The sequence below is a fragment of the Bactrocera tryoni genome, chromosome 2 (assembly GCF_016617805.1).
Source record: "Bactrocera tryoni isolate S06 chromosome 2, CSIRO_BtryS06_freeze2, whole genome shotgun sequence".
Taxonomy (NCBI): domain Eukaryota; kingdom Metazoa; phylum Arthropoda; class Insecta; order Diptera; family Tephritidae; genus Bactrocera; species Bactrocera tryoni.
Genome location: NC_052500.1, coordinates 22,434,058 through 22,456,160, shown reverse-complemented (window position 1 = coordinate 22,456,160; position 22,103 = coordinate 22,434,058). Strand labels below are relative to the sequence as shown.

The 22,103-nt window shown below is 32.8% G+C and overlaps 1 protein-coding gene across 7 annotated transcripts in view; it reads left to right on the top strand.

Annotated features, from left to right (window-relative positions):
• Positions 1-1,484: 1,484 nt before the first annotated feature.
• LOC120767406 (muscle M-line assembly protein unc-89) overlaps positions 1,485-22,103 on the top strand; it is a 305,856-nt gene continuing 285,237 nt past the window's right edge. For 3 of the 7 annotated variants that reach the window (XR_005704690.1, XR_005704691.1, XM_040093444.1), the window contains exons 1-2: positions 2,301-2,605; positions 4,871-5,592. Coding sequence is in view for 5 of the 7 variants with exons in the window: in XM_040093444.1 (XP_039949378.1) it covers positions 5,562-5,592 (31 nt within the window). In the remaining 2 variants the exon portion in view is untranslated. Of the gene's footprint in view, positions 1,505-2,300; positions 2,606-2,627; positions 2,765-4,870; positions 5,593-22,103 lie in introns of those variants that run through there. The other 4 variants (XM_040093448.1, XM_040093447.1, XM_040093445.1 and 1 more) reach the window with 4 other exon arrangements.

Genomic DNA, 22,103 nt, shown 5'->3' with positions numbered 1-22,103 from the left:
TACGGGTCTTAAGCAAAGATCGAAGCCTCATCGCTAGTAATAATACGTTTCACGACATCTTGGTAGTCCGAAAGCATTGTTTGCTTCAAAAAGTGATATTGGAACCAATCGTGCTTCCACTTTTCTTAGGCCCAAAATGATCTTTCAAAATGATTTTGATTGATCCTTCCGATATTCCAACGATGCCAGTAAGATCTCTGAGTGTTAGTTGTCGATTTTCAAGCACCAATTCTTTTATTTTATTGACGTGTTGATGATCAGTTGATGTTCATGGCCGTTATAAACGTGTTTCGTCGTCAACGCGTTGTTGATCCTCTTTGAATAATTTGTAACAATCAATAACATTTGTTCGCCCCAAACAATCATCGCCGAAAGTCTTTTCCAAAATTCTGAAGGTTTCGGCACCAGAAAGTTGATTCCACACACAAAATTCAACGGAACTACTTTGTTGAATAATTTCACACCGACCTAATGCAAGTGTTTTTAAATAGGCGATAATTCCAATCTTGGCATTTGCCTTTTATTTGACTTTTTCAATCCTTTAGGCAAAAGAAAAAATATTTATTTTTTTCCTTTTACTTTCCCTTAATATATAAAATATTTAAATCTATTCTGACTAATTTATTCCATTTCGATAAACATCATTATATTAGATATATGTATGTACATATATGAATGTACATACATACATATGTACATGTAAGCAAAATAGTCCCTCAATTTTTCAGATATCGATCTGAAGTTTTGCATACATCATTTTCTACTTAAGAAGCTGCTCATTTTTTTGAGCCAACCATGTTATTTTTTTTATTTTACTGTATTATTTTTTTATGAATATTTGCTCCGTTTACTAGTTATTTTATAGGTATAAACATTTTATTTAAATTTCTATGTATTTTATTCTATATATTTGTTTCACACTATCATAGGTACTTGTATGTATTTTCACTAAAAACGTAGTTATCTCTTGAATCTAATTTCTTATTCCGCTTAAGTTCCTAAGAAGTCAATCACTTTAGCACAATCTCTTTCACCTAACGTGAACTATGCTGACCCCTACCTGCATTTGCCATACAAAAGCAATTGAAAGCAGCAGAAAAAAACAACAAACAAAAAACGGTAATGCATTTTCTTTTCAGAAACCGCACATTAGTTGCAACATAAGTGCAACTGCAGAACCAGTGCAACCGGTTCGACGAAATCGCCAATAATAGTTCATGCAACATGAGAAGCAATAACAAAAACCAAACCAAAAAAGGAATAGAAACCAAAACAAAAGCATGAGCACGAAATAGCGAAACACGCCAGAGCGCGGCAAACCTAGAAAAAGGCGGCAAATGCGAAGAGGAAAATTGTGCAAGCGTTGCATTGGAAAATTGCAATTCTGCTCTAAGAGATAATTTCCAGTGGCAGTCAGCACTCTCAACATACCAAAATGTGCCGCAACAATTTGGCAGACACAAATGTTGTGTTTTAACTCAAGTTGCTGGTGATGTAGAGGAGGGTAGGGATGGAAGAAAATTATTTGAAATTTTATTATTTTTTATATGTTGTTTCTGTATTTTTTTTTTTTTAATTTTGTTTATATAATTTTCTTATTTCACTTATGTTTATACATTTGTATGTATATGCATAAGCAATCTTATATAGTACATTAAGTAGATAAACCGAAAATATTTTTAATTATTATTATTTTAAATGTCACTTAATTTAATATTTGAATTTTTAGTACATATTTTTATTAATTATTCAAACGCTTATTATTTATTTTTATATTAAATTTTTAAAGTTTTTAATTTTTCATATTTTTTTGCTGATAAGGTCAACTACCTTAAGCAATAAATCCAAAGCAACAACGTTTATGCTTATAAACATTTGGATATGCATTATATCATATACATTGTTGCCAGCGCACTCTCTTAACATTACTATACAAATCAACAAGAGAGCGCATAAAAGGTAATGTTGCAGAACACCTGTGATTGTTGCTGGCGATTTCAGAGCAAATTTTTGCCTTTTCGCTGCTCTCCTTTTCGCAATACATGTTGCTATTTTTTATACCAAATGTTGCTAAGGGCTGCTGCACTGCAAAGCAAATAATGCTCAGCAAATGCAGTCAACGGAGAATTTCGCTGTGCAATGCACTGCTAAAATAAACGAACCGACCGTACAAACGACTTCGTGAGAGCGCACAACGAGTGAGTAAATGGGCGAAGTAGAAGCAGTCTCAACACCGCGTAGCATTGCATATGCGTACAACAGTGTCTGCTTTAGTATTATTTGTGCTCTCAACAGTGTCGGATATAATCAACGGTTACTTGTTGTGTGTGGCTTTTTGTTTGTGAACGCTGTACGGAAAGCAGCAGCAGCAGCAATTTAGCAGCTGAAAAACGGTCGAAAAAAGTAAGGCGGCCAAAAAATAGTAGCCGACCCGAAATTATACACACTGTGTACTTAATTAGTGAGTGATGCAAGTGGATCTTTTGTGTTTAACGAATTGCAAATATTTTACGTCATTTTTATTAAATTTTGGTTTAACAAAAATAAATTCACTTGAATAACACACAATAACGGGAATACCAAATTGAGTGTATAAGAGTGTGCGGTAAGCAAAGAAAAGGAATATAAAGTAAAAAGCAAAGTAACGAGTATCACAAGAAGAAGAAAAAAGTTGTTGTGTGTGGTCGCTTAAGGCGATTTGTTGTTACTACGAGCAAACGGTGAAACGCAAAGTTTGCGGAATTGCGAGTGTGCAAATTTCAAGGTACATATATCAATACAAAAAAAATGTGAGGCAACACCTTTAAATTGTGCTCGTAGTGTATTTGCAAAGCGTTATACATTCGATTAAATAAATATGTGCATACATCCATACACATACATTGAGTGTGAAGTATACATTTTTTAGTGGAACAGTGATTCAAACCTTAAGATTTTCGAGAATTTGTTTTTTTTCACTGCCAGCAAATTCCCCTACTTCGTTTGTGTGTGTTTGTATTAGTGTTGCTATGTTTGAGCTTGTGTTCATGTGTGAAGTGCAGGTAAAAACAATAACAAAAATCAAAGTAACCAACAACAATAACAATGCCAGTTGCATATAAACACACATCCATATTTACAGAAGTGCAAGACTTTAAAGTCACTCGAATGCATGCCAGTTGCATGGTGCCAAGTTACAACTCGTCGAAAAAGCAGCACACAGCATCCAGAGACAGATAAATCTCTATTGCACGATTCCGCTGGACCACTACTTTCCTTTCTTGGTGCATAAGACAAGACAATGTGCGCTTACGGATAACGCAGCGTAACTTGTTTGCAGTGCCGGCGTGTTGGAGGGGTCTTCTCAGCGCTCCTTATATATACATATGTACATATATCTGTTTGTTTATCTTGCCGTGTGCGCTCACCTGTACCCGTGCTCAGCTTAGACGCGTGAGCGCACTTACAAAGTACTCCAGCAGCCAAGACGCTCGCATGTACAAATGTATTGATAGCCACATACACATATCTATAAGTACTTATGTAGTTGTAGAGTGGCTTAGCTGGCAGCATTTTTCTGTATTTCAGTTTTGCGCTTACGTTTGCTTACCTGTCAAACCTGTTTTCAATACATAATGTCTGTCCGCTCGGCAGCGCTGTGTGTCGCCAACATGCCAAGCTAGCCAGCCAGCCAGCTTTGCGTCACGGCTTTGAGACGTCGTCACCAGTAAAAACCAGTCAGCAATCATAGTTAGCTGTCCATCTTACCTCACCTACCAATTTCCAATATCATCAGCAGCGCATCAATATTGCCACTGATGGCGCGTTTATTTTGATATGTTGTGTATTTGTATATGCATATGTATGTATATAAGTGCGTGTGTGCTTCTTAGCGTTTGGTTTAAGCGTTTCTCTTGAAATTCGTCTGCATAATAATGCGAAATTGGTTAAGAAAGCAATAATGAAAAAAACGAAATAAAATTCATAGCAAACACATACAAATTGTAAATGCACTAACAACACACTCGCAAATAACTCAACGTGTGTTAGAGTCCACGCTGTGTATGCCATTTAAGTTGCTTACGACGCATACCTACTTCTTGGAAGCCTTTCAAACGACTCAACGGATTTTACATTTACTTACCTTTTCTCCTTTTCTATAATGCTTGACACGGCCGGACGGACGAGCTGGCTCTGAGACAAGCCACGCTCGCTTGGCTGTATTGTGTGCTGCTTTGCTACCTGGCTCAGGCGACCCTACCTTTTGAATACGCTTCCTTTGCACCCCTTGTCGTATGCTGCATAAGTGTTCTATCCCATATGTGTACGTGTGTATGTACATATGTATGTCTGCTGGAGCGCTCAGGCCAACTTGAGTTGGTTTGCTTGATTTCTTCGACTGATTAAAGTCATTGTTTTGTGGCGCATTGCAGTGAGCGAAATAAGAAAAGTAAATGACACAACAACTACAACATCAACAACAACCTAACCAAGAACCAGTTGTGTAGTTACATGTGTGTATGTATGTATGTATGTCTGTCAATATAGTGAACATGGCATAAAGAAAAAACAAAGCAAAATAAATAACTTACTTTTTAAGGGCTAAGGCGAAGAAGCCATTTTGTGTGCGCGTCACAGCTTAAGTGTTGGAAAAAATAATAAATAACTATAAAATTGTAGGCCACAGATTAAAAAATAAAAAAGTGAGAGAAATTTAATAAAAACAAAAACAAAGTAAAGCAATTGGTAGCAAATAAAACGTTACGCCAGGGGTTTCAAATGCCAAGTGGTGCGCGCAAACAACAACAAAGTTTTTATTTGTGCAAAAAATAAGTTGAAATACCTTAAAAATCTTGTTTAACATAAAAAATATTATTTTTTCTTCTTTCAGTGAAAAAGTGCAGCGAAAAATAAACGAAAATGTGTACAATTAGACTAAAGCAGCGCGCTTACTAACCATAAATCTAACTAATATTAAAAAACAAATAATAAAAAATGCTTGCTAGCTACTTGCAATAATAGCAACAATACAGATATAAAATAAAAAAGTTGTGCAAACCACAAATTTGCACAAACTTTTTTTCCAGCTTACTGCGCAAGTTTGCGCAAAGTGTTTCAAACACTTACAGTGTATAATTGTGCTTAACAAAATGCATTAAAAACCGAAAAGTGTTAAAATTTAAAATAAAAACATAAAATTAAGCGAAAAATTAAAACTAACAAAAAGTGTTTATGAAAAAAAATCAAAATTAACCACAATCACCAGTTAAATGGCAGCTTATGCGGTGCAACAACAATAACACCGCAACAACAACAACAATAGTGCAACAGTGCTTCACTGCTATTAGCATAACAATAAAAAGTGTGCAGTAACAGCAACCATTAAGCGCAAAGCTGGTTGCTACATCAAAGTTTACAACAATAACAAACAGCAACTAACAACAATTCATACTAATGCATTTATAGTAGCAGCCTAGTGACGAAAACGAGACATTATATATTATTGCTTACAGCAAAGCATTCTAGTAGAGCCATCTTTAAAATCAACAACAACAACAACAGCAAAACTACGCAACAACAAAATGTTTGCAATGTGGAGATACTTTTTAATCGGTAAGCTTGCTGCGATAAAATTGCAGTCGCTATTGCTATTAAATTAGCAGACACTTAAGAAATACTTAAATAAACATATGTATATATGTATATATATATAACAAGAAATGATATTTGAGAGAGAAAATTTACCAGTTATATACATTTATAACTGATAGATTACCAGTTAGACTACCAGTTATATACATTTATCTTGACTCTGAAATATGCTTTCTTGTGAGTCATTATTCTAAGTACTGCTAGTAATCGAGATTTCTTTTGTCTCCTACTATATTGCAATCCGTTTGTGGTTTGAAAGTACATACCTATGTCTTGTGTAAAAATAATCGAAATCTATTTAATACTAGTTCGTATATCATTTTTTTTTAACTCTCGTATCCTTTTCTCTACAATTATTTCTTTGTAATTCTCTGTGATTACAGTTTAATTACCGCTAAATACATTTGTAATTAAGTTTTTGTCTATTTGTTGCCTTAATTATCACCATCAATAGTTAAATAGTTGCTTTTAAATGCCGCTCCACTTATTGCAAACATGTAATCCAGTTGAGCAACGTTCTAAAAGCCGAGAATGTCACATAATTTTTTTTTACTTTAGTAATTGTAATGACTTTTTGCAAAAAACCACATTTTTCTCACAGTATACGTTGAAATTACGTATAATTATTAAGTAAAAGTAGCAATTAAGAGCTTATGAACAAAAAGGTATCGATTTAATGCCATGAAACATTCTCTAGATAGAAGAATGTTGGTAGGGTGACAGTCTTTGTCCGATTATAAACCCAGTATATAATGCTTATAAAGATTATTTATTTATACGAGGCGAGGGAGAGCTTTGAGAAGTGATAATTTTTCATGTTGGCCCGAATTCAGTGTAGAATGGGTAAACTATTTATGTACCTCGGTCCTAGTGTTGCAGTTTTTCTAGCACTTTTCGAACACATTCTTCCAAGTTCTCATTAATAAAGGCCTATCTAGTTGAAATGTGCATTTCATTAAGTTAATTAAAAACCACATTTCACATTTGTCCTTGGCCTTGACGCTCAAATTTTGGGCCTATTTTGACGATGCTTTGATCAAATTGAGATTCAGAGATTGTTTCTAGTAATGTCAGCATTAAAAATATGCTATAGAGCATGTTTCCACTCGAGTCCACATTACCTACATATATGCAACAAAATTATTAGATTTCTCACGATCCCCTCAAATCAAAGTAACTTCATATTCAACTCAACAAGACTTTAATTTTCAATAAACCTTATTTCATAAATAAGCTTCTGGCTTAATCAATTAAATATGTTCTAGAAGTTCTGAAAATACTAAACACGTCTCAGATGTTCTAAGGAGACACATCGATTTTTTTGTTGGTTATATATCGAATGACATACTATTGAGGATGTTCTCTGAAAATTGGAAGTTGATCCGGCGAATAGTTTCGGAGATATGAGCGTATTTGTAAAGAAATTGAAATTTAAAAAAAGTTCTTAGTATAGTCGGCTCTCAAAACTTCAAACTCGTTTTCTCGAAACCCTGTATTGACAGCCGGGCGACTTTAAAATTTCACACGACATTCTTAAATTAATTTGTCAAGTAATACTCGAAGGAATAAGATTATTTTAAAAATCTTTAATATTTAATATTAATTTAGATTTTTGAAACCATTCTGATAAAAAATTTTCCATAAAAATCGAATTTTCGGGAAGAAGACATTGAGTCAAATATCAAATTTTTACTAGTCCTTTGTTCCATAACTTTAAGCACCAGTTGAAATAATAATTATTTTTTGTGATTTTTGAAAATTTATGATTTGAGAAAATTTAAAGCAGAAAAATCTTCCTTACTGCCTAACAAATTTTTTCGAAGGTTCACCTAGAGATCGGCTACGGTATCATGGGAATCCAAAATTTTTCAAAATTAATTACCACTTCTTTAATATATATGTATATATATATTGATTTAGATTTATTAATGAAAAAAAATGTTTCTTCTTTTTCTTAAAAAAATCTTCAAAATGCGATTTTCTTGGCTTGCAAGTAGAATAAACACTTAATCGATACAAAATGTCTGCCTAACCGGTATCTATTATTAAAATTAAAAACCTTAAATTATAAAAAAAAAAACCTCACATAAAATAAACACCGTTAATAACTACATGTGTTCTCACATTTTTCCAATAAACAATCATTTTGTACTTTCTTCAAGTATCAATGAAACCATTTCTACTTCAAAAACATATGTCATTAACTGACTTTATAAATGTGTTTGTTCTAACGCACTGCATAAATATTGCAAAGCATTAATATACAGCCATATAACTACAGTTGTGCAAAAACAAAGAACAACAAAAACACAAAGCAAAAATTATATTCTAACACCAAAGTCCCCAATGGCTACTTGGATTTCATTGCTTGCTTCCTAAACTATCAATTGCCACTGACACACTGTGTTGCCGTCAGCTGCTTTGCTTCGCAGGTTGTGTGCCTTGTTGTTGGCTTTACAATACTATACAACAACTCAAAGCATTTGTTGACTTTCGCATTTGTCACTGAGAAAAATAGCAAAAAAAAAGTGGAAAAACTATATAAAAAATAGCAAAAAGCTCTGCTACGAAATCAATAGCTTAGAATTTAAACGTTGTGGAACATATGTAGGTACATATATATATAAAACATATGTTCAAAAATAAATCATATGTATTTGTATGTTTGTAGCAGCTTCAACCTCGGGGGACATATGCAATTTATTAGAAAATCTTTTTTATTGAGTTATGTAAGTTTTGAGCGTGTGTAATTTTCGCTTTGTTGTTTGTATTCCCTTTGAACTCGGCGTTTGCTTTTGGGCGCTGCTATTAAAAAGTCATTAAAATTATTTTAAAAATTAATACTAATTTTAATAATTTTGTTATCTCTTCATTTACGCTTTTATAGAAGGCCGCAAAGTCGAGAAATATTTTAGATGTATGTTTTTTTATTCGATTTATATAGAAATTAGGTCGTATTAAAATCGTTTTAAAAAGAAAAATTTGGAACTTAAATTTTTTTGAATGAAAAATTCTGAGTATTTCCGACAATTTTTTTTTTAAATCATTTCATTTTGAAAATGTTTGATTTTTGTTTTTTTGTGTTATACGGTCTTGTTGCCTAATTCAGGCAAATCGTGGAACGGATTGTTTTTTTATTTGTCTTATTTCGAAATAAGGTCGTATTAAAACACTTTTGAAAAAAAGGTGAAACTTAATTTTTTTTTAATGAAAAACAGTGTTGATTTCCCCAAATTTTTTCAAAATCATTTTTCAAATATTACTTCTTTTCAAAAATGTTTGTTTTTGACATAAACTTGAATTTTTCGACAATTTTGGAACAGACTTTGGTTTGCAATCATGTCTTGAAATAGTAATTTTTTCGTAATATCATCATCTATATCTAGGTGATCAACATTTAAAAAATCTGTTTTGAAGAGCTTTGCCTCCTTAATCTTTTGGAGTGTTCTTCTGCCTAGATGGGTTTAGAAAAACCGTTTCGAGGAGCTTCCTCTCCTTAATTGTGACTCTAAATTTTCTAAAAAAAAGTCATGAAGGAGAATTCTTATTAATAAGAATTGTTGCAGACTATGTTTCGACAGGTTCAAAACTGCAGCATGCGTTCTTCATTGTTGATAAATCTCAATCAAGTCATTCACGTGTAGTATAGTCGCTGAACAAAATTTAAAAAATAACCATTAGAAAATTAGGATTTAAGTGAGTTTTCGAAAAATATTTCTGAATTTAGAAAATAATTTTGTTCTAAAATATATTTCTCTAATTAATAATTTTGAAGCTTTATATTAAACATGAGGGTCTTACTTAAATTTTACAGAAATTGTCGTCTGAATATTAAAGTAGCAAACGTAATGTGGAAATAATAATTATACCCTGAACAGGGTAATTAAGTTTGTAACGATGTTAGTAACATCCAAAGGACACTCGGAGACACTTAATTATATATATGTACATATGTATGAAATATCATTTCCGTGTGAATGCGAACTAATTCCTTACTTTTTGATATATTAACTTTAAATTGTACTCATTTCTTTTTCTCACCAAGAAATAGCTCATTTGTTGTAACCGCCTATATCGGACAACTATAGCATTTAGCTGCCTTATAAACTGACTCATCGAACACAAGTTTATTTATGGAAATTTTTTTCATTGGACAAGGTATCTTCATGAAATTTGGCACATGTCATTATCTGAAGTATTGTTACAATGTCAGAAGAAATTGTTTAGATCGGACAAATATAACATATAGCTGTCATAGAAACTGACCGATCATACTGAAGTTCTTGTAAGGAAAACTTCTTTATTTGTCAAGGTATGTTCACGAAATTTAGCACATATCATTATACGATGATTTGCTACCGTGTCCGTAGAAATTGTGCATATCGAACAAATATAGCGTCTAACTGTCATACAAACTGACTCATCGAACACAAGTTTATGTATGGAAATTTTTTTCATTTGACAAGGTATCCTCACGGAATTTGGCACAGATTATTACCCGAAGCATTGCTACAAAGTCCGAAGAAATTGTGCAGATCGAATAAATATAGCGTATAGCTGCCATACAAATTCATGGATTATCTTCTTAAAAGAATATTTCAATTTGTTTTCCAAAATATTTTACTTCCCATTTTTTGCTTCTGTAGTCATAGCTAATTATGCCATCACATTTTTCAAACTCCTTCTTCTTCGAATTATGTCATCACACTTTTCAAACTGCCAGTCATTTAACTGTTTTTTATTCAGTCTGCTCATCACATTCACCAACATATTTTATTAGGTCGCCTATGTCCCTTTTTCTACCCTTTTTTTTACTTTTTGAACCACAAAGGTTTAATGCTAAGCAAGCATCACATTTGCTAGTTGATTTTGTCTTTATTTATGCAACTTTATTATAAGCATTCCGTACTTGCTATTTAACCGCAATTTCCCCCCCCACATAAATCCCCCGCCGTTATTACGACTAATTTTGTTGCCTTTGCTTAGGGCACTAATTCGCAAGCGTTAAAGCAATGCATGTTGCTATTTCAGCTGGCTGCGCATATTCTTTGCCGCCGCCAAGCATGCCCGAGTAGTATATATGACCCTCATTTTTTCCATAAAGCATACTTTTAAGTGCGCAGCTAGCATTGTTTTTCTGCAATTTACTCTCCCTAAGAGTTTTCGCTTTTATTTTGCTTACTTTTTTCACTGCACTTCGTATTATTTTTTTTTTGTTTACTGCAAGTTAAATTATCCTTTCAACATTGTTGCGCGACGAGCAACAATAAAATAAAAGCACAAAAAAAGCTAATAATAAAAAAGTGCTCGCGTAGGAAAAGCGCTGCGCCGAAAAGTATGCTACTAAATGAAATGTTTACTCTTGGTCATAACTGGTTTTGTTGCCGCGATTTTATTGCTCTTATCCAATTTGTAACATTTCTTACACACACACACACACATGCACACACACATATTTTTTCGCTTGAATTTTTTATTTTATTTGTGCTTCGAGTGTACATTGAGTTTTGCTGCGCTTCAGCATGAGTTTATTAAAATAAACATGAATTATAGCTGAGGGCGCACGCGGGCGCTGGCTCATGAATCCTTGCCGCTTTGCCGCTTCAGCGCAAGTTTATGAAATTTTCGTAGGCCAAATGGACATATAGACATGTAGATGCATATGGATAAGTACATACATATATATATATTTTTAGTACATATGTATATCTATGTACATATGTACACACATATGTATATGTATGTACATATATGCGGTATTCCATACCAAATCGACCACTTTTGAACCCGACCCCTTTAGATTTTGCTGAGACTTATCCATCCTTTTCTACCCTTTGAAAAACATTTTGGAGAGTTTTTTTTTAAATTTTTTGTCCAACTTCAAAAAAGTTATGAATTTAAAAAAAAAATGGCTTTTTAATTTTCAAATAGCCATAACTTTTGTAGAAATTTACTTTTGGGGACCTTTTTTTTTAAAATTTTTGCTTTTGAATGAACTTTTCGAAAATATACACGAAAAAAATTAACACGATCAATTATATAAAATAATCGGGTTTTTTTAAGTAAAATCGTCATTTTTTTTTGTGTTCGCCATTTTTTTTATATTTTTTTTTTTCCTCAAAAACAAACTTCAATTAATTTGACAACTATCCCTGCTAATCCCGGAGTGGGCCGATTTTTTTAAATATTTTTTTTTTATTTTTTTCATTTTTGAAAATTTGACAATTTTTTTTAAATAAATTTTTTTGGAAGTTTTTTTATATATTCTCAAAAATGTTTTTCAAAGGGTAAAAACGGATTGATAAGTTTCAGCAAAATCTAAAGGGGTCGGGTTCAAAAGTGGTCGATTTGGTATGGAATATCCCATATATAGCCTACAGTGCAGCGCACTGGTGCCCGCAAATGTTTGGCTTACACACATACTAACATATGTACATGCATGCAATTTTGTATGTTTGTATGTATATAAGCTCTTGAGTGCCTGATTTGCTACAATTGCATACACATGTGTTGCTATTGTTGTTGTGCGCCTGAGTGTGTGCGTTTGTTCGTCGCATCCACTTCACTTCATGCACAGCCAAAAGTCATTATGAATAATGTATTAAACAAAAATATACATCCATATACATACATACACATTTATACACAATTCATGTACACACACACATACACACACTCATGTACATGTAAATAAATTTATATTCGCACAAGTTTATTTTAACTCACATGAATTGCTGCTCTTCATCCATTTAGCTATTCGCTTTGTTTTTGTTGTTCATATTCCTATTAATGTTACATAGCATGCTGCATGTTGTTGTTTTTTGGTTTGTTTGTACACCGAGTGTGCACATATTAATTGCCTGTGGGTGGCACTTCAGGGTTCACAGTTCAACTTGAACAACTGTGATTGGTCTGCCCGCTGGGGTCACAAGCGCTGTTAGAGCAACATATACATATATATGTATATGTATATATAAATATATGTATGTGCAAATATATATAGCGGTATTAAGTAACTACATATAAGCGCACATATATACATACATATATTATATATGTAACTGTATATATTTGCCTTAAAGTTTGTTTGCTTGTTTGCCTTATCCAGTTTTTGCCCAAAGTTTCGCTGCTAGCGTCCTCATACCATTATTTACACATAAACACACACATACAAATACACATACACACACACATAAATACATATGACTCCACATCTATACATATTTGTTCAGTGTGGTCCATGTGGCGCTTCTGTTTGAAAGTGTTCCAGGGCATTTACTCGTAAATACCACAATTTGACCTTCAGCGCGCTATAACGCACACACACACATACACACATCGACAAACAGTTATAGAGCGAGTTGCAAAATTGATGAGTAAATATTGCTGTTTAAATATTGTGGAATTTTATAGTGAGTTCGAGCACTCCAGCCATTCTGCCACTTCTGCTTAATGGTCGTGCGTTTGTGTTGGTGTGTGTGCCTCTAATGGTTGCAGCGAGTTGGAAAATATGTGCGATTTTATCTTTAATGTTTATATATTTTGCGTTTAGTCGTTTGTGTTTTTGAAAAAAAATAACGTTTGTTTTCCTCTTTTATTGATTTGTGTAGGGTTTATACAGACATTCGCTTAAAATTTTATTAAGAATTATTTTTTTTATGTTTTTTTTTGGTACAAAAAGTCTTTGTAAAGTTCGTTTGATGGAAATTATTTGTTTATAAAAATATTTTTGAGTACTTCTCGATTTCAAATTCACTCGCCTAAAATTCAAAATTAAACTAAAAATAAAAAAAGTTTCGAAAACAATTATTTCAGCTAAATTTGAAAAAATTTAAAATTCCTCAAAAATCCCCAATTTTATATTTATTTATTTTTTTTCAAAACTTAATTTTTTTAAATTTTCAAAAATATACAAAACTGTGCTTAAATATCCTTTTATAGTGTTTAAACTTGAAAGTAGTTAAGTTACAAGCCGGAAATCTTAAGCTTTCCAATATATGCATGTATGCACACATGTATATTTTTTAATTTTTCATAGATTTTCATTAATCAAAATTTTGAAATATTTCAAAAATATTTTTATTTTAATTTTTTTAAATATATAAAATTGTACTTAAATATCCTTTTGTTTTTGAAATACTATAAATTTTAAAAGTTTTCAAAATTAATTTTTCCCAAATTCGAAAATAGTTCAGTTGCAAGCCAAAAGCACTATAAATTTTAAAAGTGTTTCAAAAATAAACTTTTCCAAATTCGAAACTTAAGCTTTTTAAAATTTATTTTTTTTTATATTGTTATAATAAAATACTTCAATCACTCTTCACTACTTCATTAAAATACTTCAAATATATTTTCAAAATTTAATTTAATTTTTGTTTAACTACACAATATTTTTCTTAAATATTCTACTAGTATCGAGACTTGAAAAGAGTAACTGAACACATTCTAAATTTTAAAGTGTTTCGATTTTTTTTTTTAAATTTGAAAACTAAGTTTTTTTACTTCATTTTTTTATTATATAAATATTTTTTGTTGTACATTTTCTATAAATATTGTCATAATACTTTTTTTTTCACAATTAAATTAAATTTTTAATTTTTAAATATACATACATACAATATTTTTCATAAATTTCGTTTTTTGGTATTTAAACTTAAGAATGGTGGAGTTACAAGCATAACACCGCACTTAAAACTTTTTGTTAGAAAAACATTTTTTCCAAACTCGAAAGTTTATATTTTTATTAAAATTTTTGAATTATTCCATCATTTTTTTTATAATTTGTATTAATTAAAAAAAAAAAAATTTGTGTATTTTTGATAAAATAGCCCATTAAGTTTAAATATGGCCTTTAAATATTTAAACTTAATGAATAGTCCTCCACATTTTTTTTAACAAAATTCGAAACATTAGCCATTCAAAATTGGATTTTTTTCTCAATTTTTATTTTCTAATTTAATTTTTTAAAATTAATTGTAATTTAATTTTTTTAATTTAATTTTTTTAATTTAATTTTTTTTAATTTAATTTTTTAAATTTATTTTTTTTAATTTAATTTTTTTATTTAATTTTTTTTTTTTTTAATTTTATTTTCTAATTTCATTCTCTTTGATTTTTAATATATTTTATCTATCCTAAAAAAAATTTGGTTTCACTTAATTTTAAATTAAATAATTCTCAACTTGAGCAAAAAAAAAAAAAAAATTAGCTTTGACTCCAACATCCATTTACACAAAATTTTAATTTTCTTCGAAAATGTACGTATAAATATGGATGTGTACATACATACATACGTATATAGTTGCCGCTGTGTAAATCTATTATTTCTGCGCTTAGGCGCTTGGCACTCATATGCGCATATTTCACATATAATTATGTAGAAAAAATAAAAAATTCTACTCAAGGTTCGCTTTTTCACTCCAAAAATTACTACTAATAACAGTACTATAAAAAATAATATTTTTATTTTTTTCCCAGTTATTTTTAAGTAAACAATATGTGTCCAATGTGCTGCTTTTTGCATTTGAATAAAAAAGAATCCAAAAAAATTGCTATTTAAGTAATTTTCAGCTGATCAAACAAAGCGCTTAGCGCAGCGCGGCATTGTCTACCTTGCCTAGGCGGCCGCACCGACCCACAACGCCACATACACACCTCTACGCACACATTTGCAAAGCCCCACGAAAATCTTCCGACCAACACTCGGCATTTTCATATATGTTTACTAGTGTGTGTGTGCGCACTGTTTTTTTGCCCGATTGCTCTTCGGCTTTTTTCCGAAATGTGTAAATGTTTAATTTTACAAAATTGTTTATAAAAATTCAATAACTTTGACTGGCGGGTTGGCAAAAACTCTTGCTAAAATGTGGCACCACAAAAAATTCAGGCGTCGTCAGCAAGCTATGAGCGCGTCGCTCAACTGCAGCCGACTGCACTGTTGTAGTGCGTATGCCGTAGTAGGCGCCGTGCCGCTTTTTTATATGTAACCTACCATACCTACTTATTTTTGCAAAATGTTTTGCTTCGAAACTTCTCGATTTTTTGCAAGAAATAGTATTTTATAAAAATTTTTTCTCGCTAATTTTTTTGGCTATATTTTCGCGCTGTTTTTGTTGTCATTATTTGCAAAAAATTTGTTGCTATTTACAATTTTTGTGTATGTTTTGATTGTTTAAGCTTGTTAAAAGCGTTGTTTACTTTTGGGTGTGTCGACAAAAATTGCAATTATTGCGTTTGCCTTTTGTGACTAGTTCAGTAACTAGTTACATGAGGACCAGTAAGGTTGTTTATTAAACTTTTTTCTGGAAACTTGGCTTGAATCAACACAAGCAGCTAATTTTTTTACTATTTTAAGTAGAACTAACACTAAAAAAAGCGATTGCGAAATGGTGGACATTAACGAGATCTGATTAAATTTTTCTTAAAAAAAGTTACTGTATTTTTCAAATTTAATGTGACTAGAATTTATTTTAGTAAAAACTGTCACATATTTGACAGTTATGGCAGCACCACAGTTATACAATTATATATATAGATTCGATTGTTGATCCAGAGATCCAGGCACGATCTAGGTAAGTACAACCTATGGATCGACGATCGAATCTAACTTAACCTATAAAATGCTTTGGAGAAATTTAAGCCTATTCAATAATATTTTCGAACTCGTTTACAAACCAAGTGTTACCTTTGGGTCAGCTATCGAACCTAACATAACCTATAAAATTACTTCAGAGCAATTTTAATTCAATTCATTTGCAAATCATTATGTGTACTTTATTGGCCAAAGCTGATAAAATAACTTTAAGACAATATATGGATTTTTCTCGCATACTGAAAAATATATGACACGTCCTCCGACACTAGAACAGGACCCATAATACCATCTGAGGTGCTAAAACATTCATTTAAAAAAATATTAAATTTGCATCGAGTTTTTTTTGTGACTATACAATAGTTTACGGCTTGTTTTCCAGTTGCCCAGATGACATATTTATGTCTAATACTTTCTGTCATGGTGGACTTCTGAAACTAATTACTTCTTTATTAACAGATCGGAGTATCAATTCCATTATAATAAGCGGGCAAGCTTTTAGACTACAATTAGTATAATTTTAACTAGTTATAAAAATCTCGCATTAGTTATAAACTTGTTAATCAAACTGGACCGTTTTGTAACTAGTATGTAACTAGTTGACATCAATTATATTGTTGCATAAAATTCGCACACAAAAATGTATATTGTTTTTAAAAGTCACGCAATTATTATAACTTATTATAGCAATAGCTATAAACCTGTTAATCAAACTAGTCTTTTTGTAACTAGTATGTAACTAGTTGACAACAATTTTATTATTGCATAAAATACGCATACTAAAATTTTTATTGCTTCTAAAAGTCACGCAATTGTTATAAATTTATTATTTAAACTGCTCCGTTTGCAACTAGTTTGTAACTAGTCTGTACAAATTTTATTATTGCATGGAGCTCGCAACTGCCAGCGCGTATCACCATTTCTGATGATTAAAACTGCTAGGAATAAGGAAATGTCGTGTGTCCAGCAGCACCGGTTGTTAAATGTTTTACCGGCAGTTCACTGTACTAACTAAATCACACATCTGAAAATTTTAACGCATTCTTTTTATCACTTCTGAAGTTCTCCTTTCACCACTCAGCTAGGCATGCTGTTTTCGAGCACTGACTCATTTCGTATGCGTTTAAGCAGTTGTATAAATAAGTCGTTACTTATTGAGGTACAAACACACATATGTATGGCTGTGTGTTTGTATACCTGTACGTGAGTGTGCATAAGATACAGCTGCATTTGTTTTGTACAACTTTTTCATCCATACACATACATATTATATATGTGAAAGTATCTTTTTAACTCAGCATCTGTGCTTCAATATGGATATTGCTGTTGTTGCTTAACGTTTTTTCACTTTTGTTGATTTTTCATTGCTCCGTGTACACTAAATATTCCGCTTGTGCAACATAGTTATTCCAACACTTAAATAAACATTTGTCTAGTTTGTTTGCCAAATGCAACAAGAATTTTAAGTTTATCACTACAACTGGCAAGCGTAGCATAAAGCGGGCGAAAGAGAGGCAGAGAAAAAGAGAGCGTGAGTAGTGATTGCCACAGTTTGCCGAAATGCCCTCATTTCGTCCCGTAGTGCCGGGCAGTAGACGCCTACAATAGCCAAAGCTCACAACTATTACAGTTACGCCTTCTCAGCATTTGTTGGTAGCTTCAAGTATTTAACCATCTAGCTAAGCATTTATTTGCATACGTCTGTATGTTTGTATGTATTGGGGTCAGTGACAATACCCGCACTGGTTATACATATTTATTTGTTGTGTTAATCAATAAATAATTGTGTTAATCCCGCTTTTACATATATCTTGCATTCCATGCTACTGGGCGCTCTGAGTGGCGCGCTGATAAATGCGGATTTGAAATAAATTCTTTGCTTGCCCAGATTTGTTTGACCGGCTTATTTGACACATTTCACTTGCAAATAAAGGGACACTATCGTTACTGGTCGTCATTTATTTTGCATTGATAGTCTTTAAGCTTGCATTTCATTGGATTTTTTATGAGCGAAAGTAGGAAGAAACTTTTTTTCGACAACTCGAAATATTTTATAAAATTTATTTAAAATTTATTTTTCCTTTAGTTGTCAATGTTGTAGAGCAAACAGCAAACATCGCTGAAGTAATTTGGCGGAGTACTGTCGAGCTGACAGTCCGTGTTGGGATAAAAATCCGACTCCATTTTCGATGCTTAGACCCGACTGTCGTGGGAGCCGCAAATATTTGATGCTGGGTCCTAAATTTCCTCCTGGTCACTCTAGCAAAATTTTAGTGACGTTTTATGTGTTTAAAAGTTAAAGTTTGGATCAGTATCCTATTTTAGTTTCAGAGCGAAATTTTGGAATAAAAATGGGAAAATGAGAACAAGCTGTACAAGTTTTTATCAATCGGCTATCAAATTGGTCACTTTATTTTTTTTCTTTAGATTAGTTTTTTTGCAATCTCTGACATACCCCAAAGCATTTCCTTTGACGCTTATGAATTCTTCTCGAGTTGCCGCGAGAATCGAGGGTGACTCTTGCGCAGCTTCGTTCTGGATACTGTAACAGGTTGTTAAACTCCTACTTATCCAGAAATGACTTTGACATATCGAACATACATATAACCAAAACGAGTCCCCGCATGAGACTAACCACCTCTTTGCATGTCCTGCTAATCCAACACATCTGACCTCTCTCCCTACGATCCGATCCTGTTTCTTGCCGTAGGATGATCTTGATGACAACTTATCTAATCCTTAAAATCCTAACGGGGATTAGGTAACCGTTACCACAACAACATCAATAAGAATAACTCTTAGTAATTTTAGGGTACCGAATATTCCTGAAATCTATATGTATATCATATGTAATATGATTACTTTTGTGTAGTTGGAGCCCAGCGACATGTAATGATATATGTATTCATACTCTGAACAGGGCATAATTTTTGCCACGAAGCTTCTAACAGCCAGAAGGAAACCATATGAACAATATACATATTTAAATGATCATGTCCGTCCTTCTGCTTATATGGGAAATAGTCTCTCAGTCTTTGAGATATCGCTGAGAAATTTTTATTTATTATATAAAAGCCGATATTGGACTACTATAACATATAGCTATCGTACAACCTGCCCGATGCAACTCAAGTCCTTGTATGAGAAAATTTTTTAATTCACGAGATATCTTCAAGAAATTTGGAAAAGGTTATTATTTAAGGCAGCGCCACAATATCTGAAGTATTTTTTCAGATCGGTTCTCTATAGCATATAGCTGCCATAGAAATGTTGGATCGAAATAAAGTTCTTATATAGAAAACTTTTTTATTTGACAAGATATCTTCACGAAATTTTGGGACAGATTAAAACCCGAAGCATGTCTACGGTCACCAAAAAATTGTTCAGATCGGACAACTATAACATATAGCTGCCTTACAAACGCTCAGATCAAAATCAAAATCAAGAAAAAGATATTTTTATATTCTATTATGCTTTAAAAAATGCACTTGTGAAGGGTATTATAGCTTCGGTGCAAAAGCAGATAACATTTTTCTTAATTTGTCTTTTTTACTTCAAAGTATTATATATTATATTATATAAAATATTAAATACTACTGATGGATACTGAATTTGAGTGCATATTGAGTACAAGCTGATTAGTTTCTTCACATACTAAACATTTGATATCGTTACTAAGGTCTAATGTTTTAAATAAAAATATATATGTGGACCTAAGCATTCTGCTCCCGTAATGCTTTCCAGTTAACTTGTTTGTGGCTTGTTGATGTCTCAAGCTCTAATAGTACATCGAGATAAATATTTTTCGAGTACTTCAGTGCTTAGAGTTGAATGACTACTTGATAAGCCTGCCATTTCTAACTTAAACATATTGTGAATGTTCTATACTATAATATTTTTCAATATTTAAAAAATTTAAAATTTTTTTAAATATTAAAATTTTTAACACATTGAGTGGCCAGAATTAAAGCTTCTTACTTTTGAGCGACACTGTTTTATTCTTTCTATGGCTCATATTTGACATATTTTGACAAACTTCTATATATTTTTTATAAAAAAAATCCGTGCCGCAAATTTAAAATACTTAAATTCAACAAAATTCTCGGCCCATTCACTGCTCCTTTTTTACCACCACTCACCGACACACACACGAACATACCCATTACCATACCGTTAAGTGCAGTGCAATTGCCCCCTATTTGGCACCGTCTAATTGACCCTTAACCCGCATAAAAAATTTAGTGCAGACTCATACATACAGCAACAACAACAATAGGTACAACAACAGGCGAGTACTGCGTGCTTGCATTTCGTATGAATAAAAAATACGCCATTCACTTGTACTTTTTTCCGCACAAATGCACAAGCGGTTGGTGCAATCGTTAGCGCAAAACCAAAAACAACAAAATAAGGGATAAAAGGATTTGCAAAGCGTAGGGGCATCATAGAAAGCAGGAGCAGCACTGCAGAACAAAAAAAAAATATAGTAAAGCAAGCAAAACAGGCGAACACCAAGAGAAATATGTCGGTTGAAGAGCAAAAAGCGCATAAAATCAAATTTCAATTCCGAACACGCCGCAGCCGCACGACTGAAATACAAAAACAACAATAACAAGCAGTATTTACCCGTACATACCGTATTTTGACAACGTTCAACAACGCCGCCGTACTAGGCGAATTGTAACAAGCTCTGCAACTCGACAACATTACAAGCAGACAAGCTACGCCGCACCACAACAAACACGTGAGAGAATTTCAAATCGTCTATCAACATTGCCATATGCCGCCGCCGCCGCGTCCCAACGCCACACCACGTCGCAACTGTTTAGCCGCCGTTGCGTCCAAAGCTGGTGTGATTATGCTGCTGCTTGTTGGCTGGTGAGTGGTGACTGGTGGCTGGTAGCTGCTGGAGTTGAGCGCCATTTTCGCTGCTATTTAGTAGACATTTTCGGTAGTTAGTGGAATTTTGGCTGCCAGGCAATTGTCCCCCCTTTACTTGCTTGGCTTCACTTGTCTGCGAGTCTGTGTTGCACTTTCTTCTGCTGCTTCTACTGTTGTCTGTCTGCCTGCGCTTTGAATTATTATGATATAGGCGCTGCCAAAAAAAAAAATAACACAAACAAACACAGAAAAAACGCAAACTCTGCGCAACCCAAAAAGGCTTTGAAAAAGTCAAATTCTCGCTTGTGCTGATTGAGATTTTTAAGGTTATGTTTTTCTTAGCTGTTGACCAAAAGTCAGCGCATATAAAGGCGTAGTGTACTCGAGTTAGTCCAGTTAGTCAGCCAAGAGGAAAGCAAAAGTTTTTGTTTTTCAACAAATAAAATATATATAAAAAATAACGGCATTTGCAGTTGCTGCTGATTGCAACAAAAGTAGGCCTAAGAAAGCCTAATTCTACCCTCTTTACCTTATTTATGGCAAAAAGTTCGTAAAATATAATATATGTAGAAAGTATACGAAGCAACCCGGTTGCGCCCAACTAGTCAGCAGCAAAATTTACCGCCTTTGGCGTTGTCTTTGCTGCAGAAATTAGATACTGCCAACTGCTGTGGCTAACAACACACGCCCAAAGCATTGACTTGGAATGCTCACAAATAAATACCAACTGATTTTCTTAACTGAAATTGTCATACATATATCGACAGTGGTGGGCATAGAAAGCGGAACACTTCAGGAAAATTAATTTATGAAAAAAAATATTAGAAGCGTTTGGCGTAGTTAGTTTCAAAAGCAAGCAATGTTAGTTTAATTATCCTGAGCTATAGGCTTGTCTGATCATATTTAGGCTCTTAAGCAGCTTTTCCCAGCTCATATCTGGCTTCTTACTGGTTCTTTAAGTTCAGCCTGCCTTAGGAAAAAAACTGTCTGGAAGAGAAAA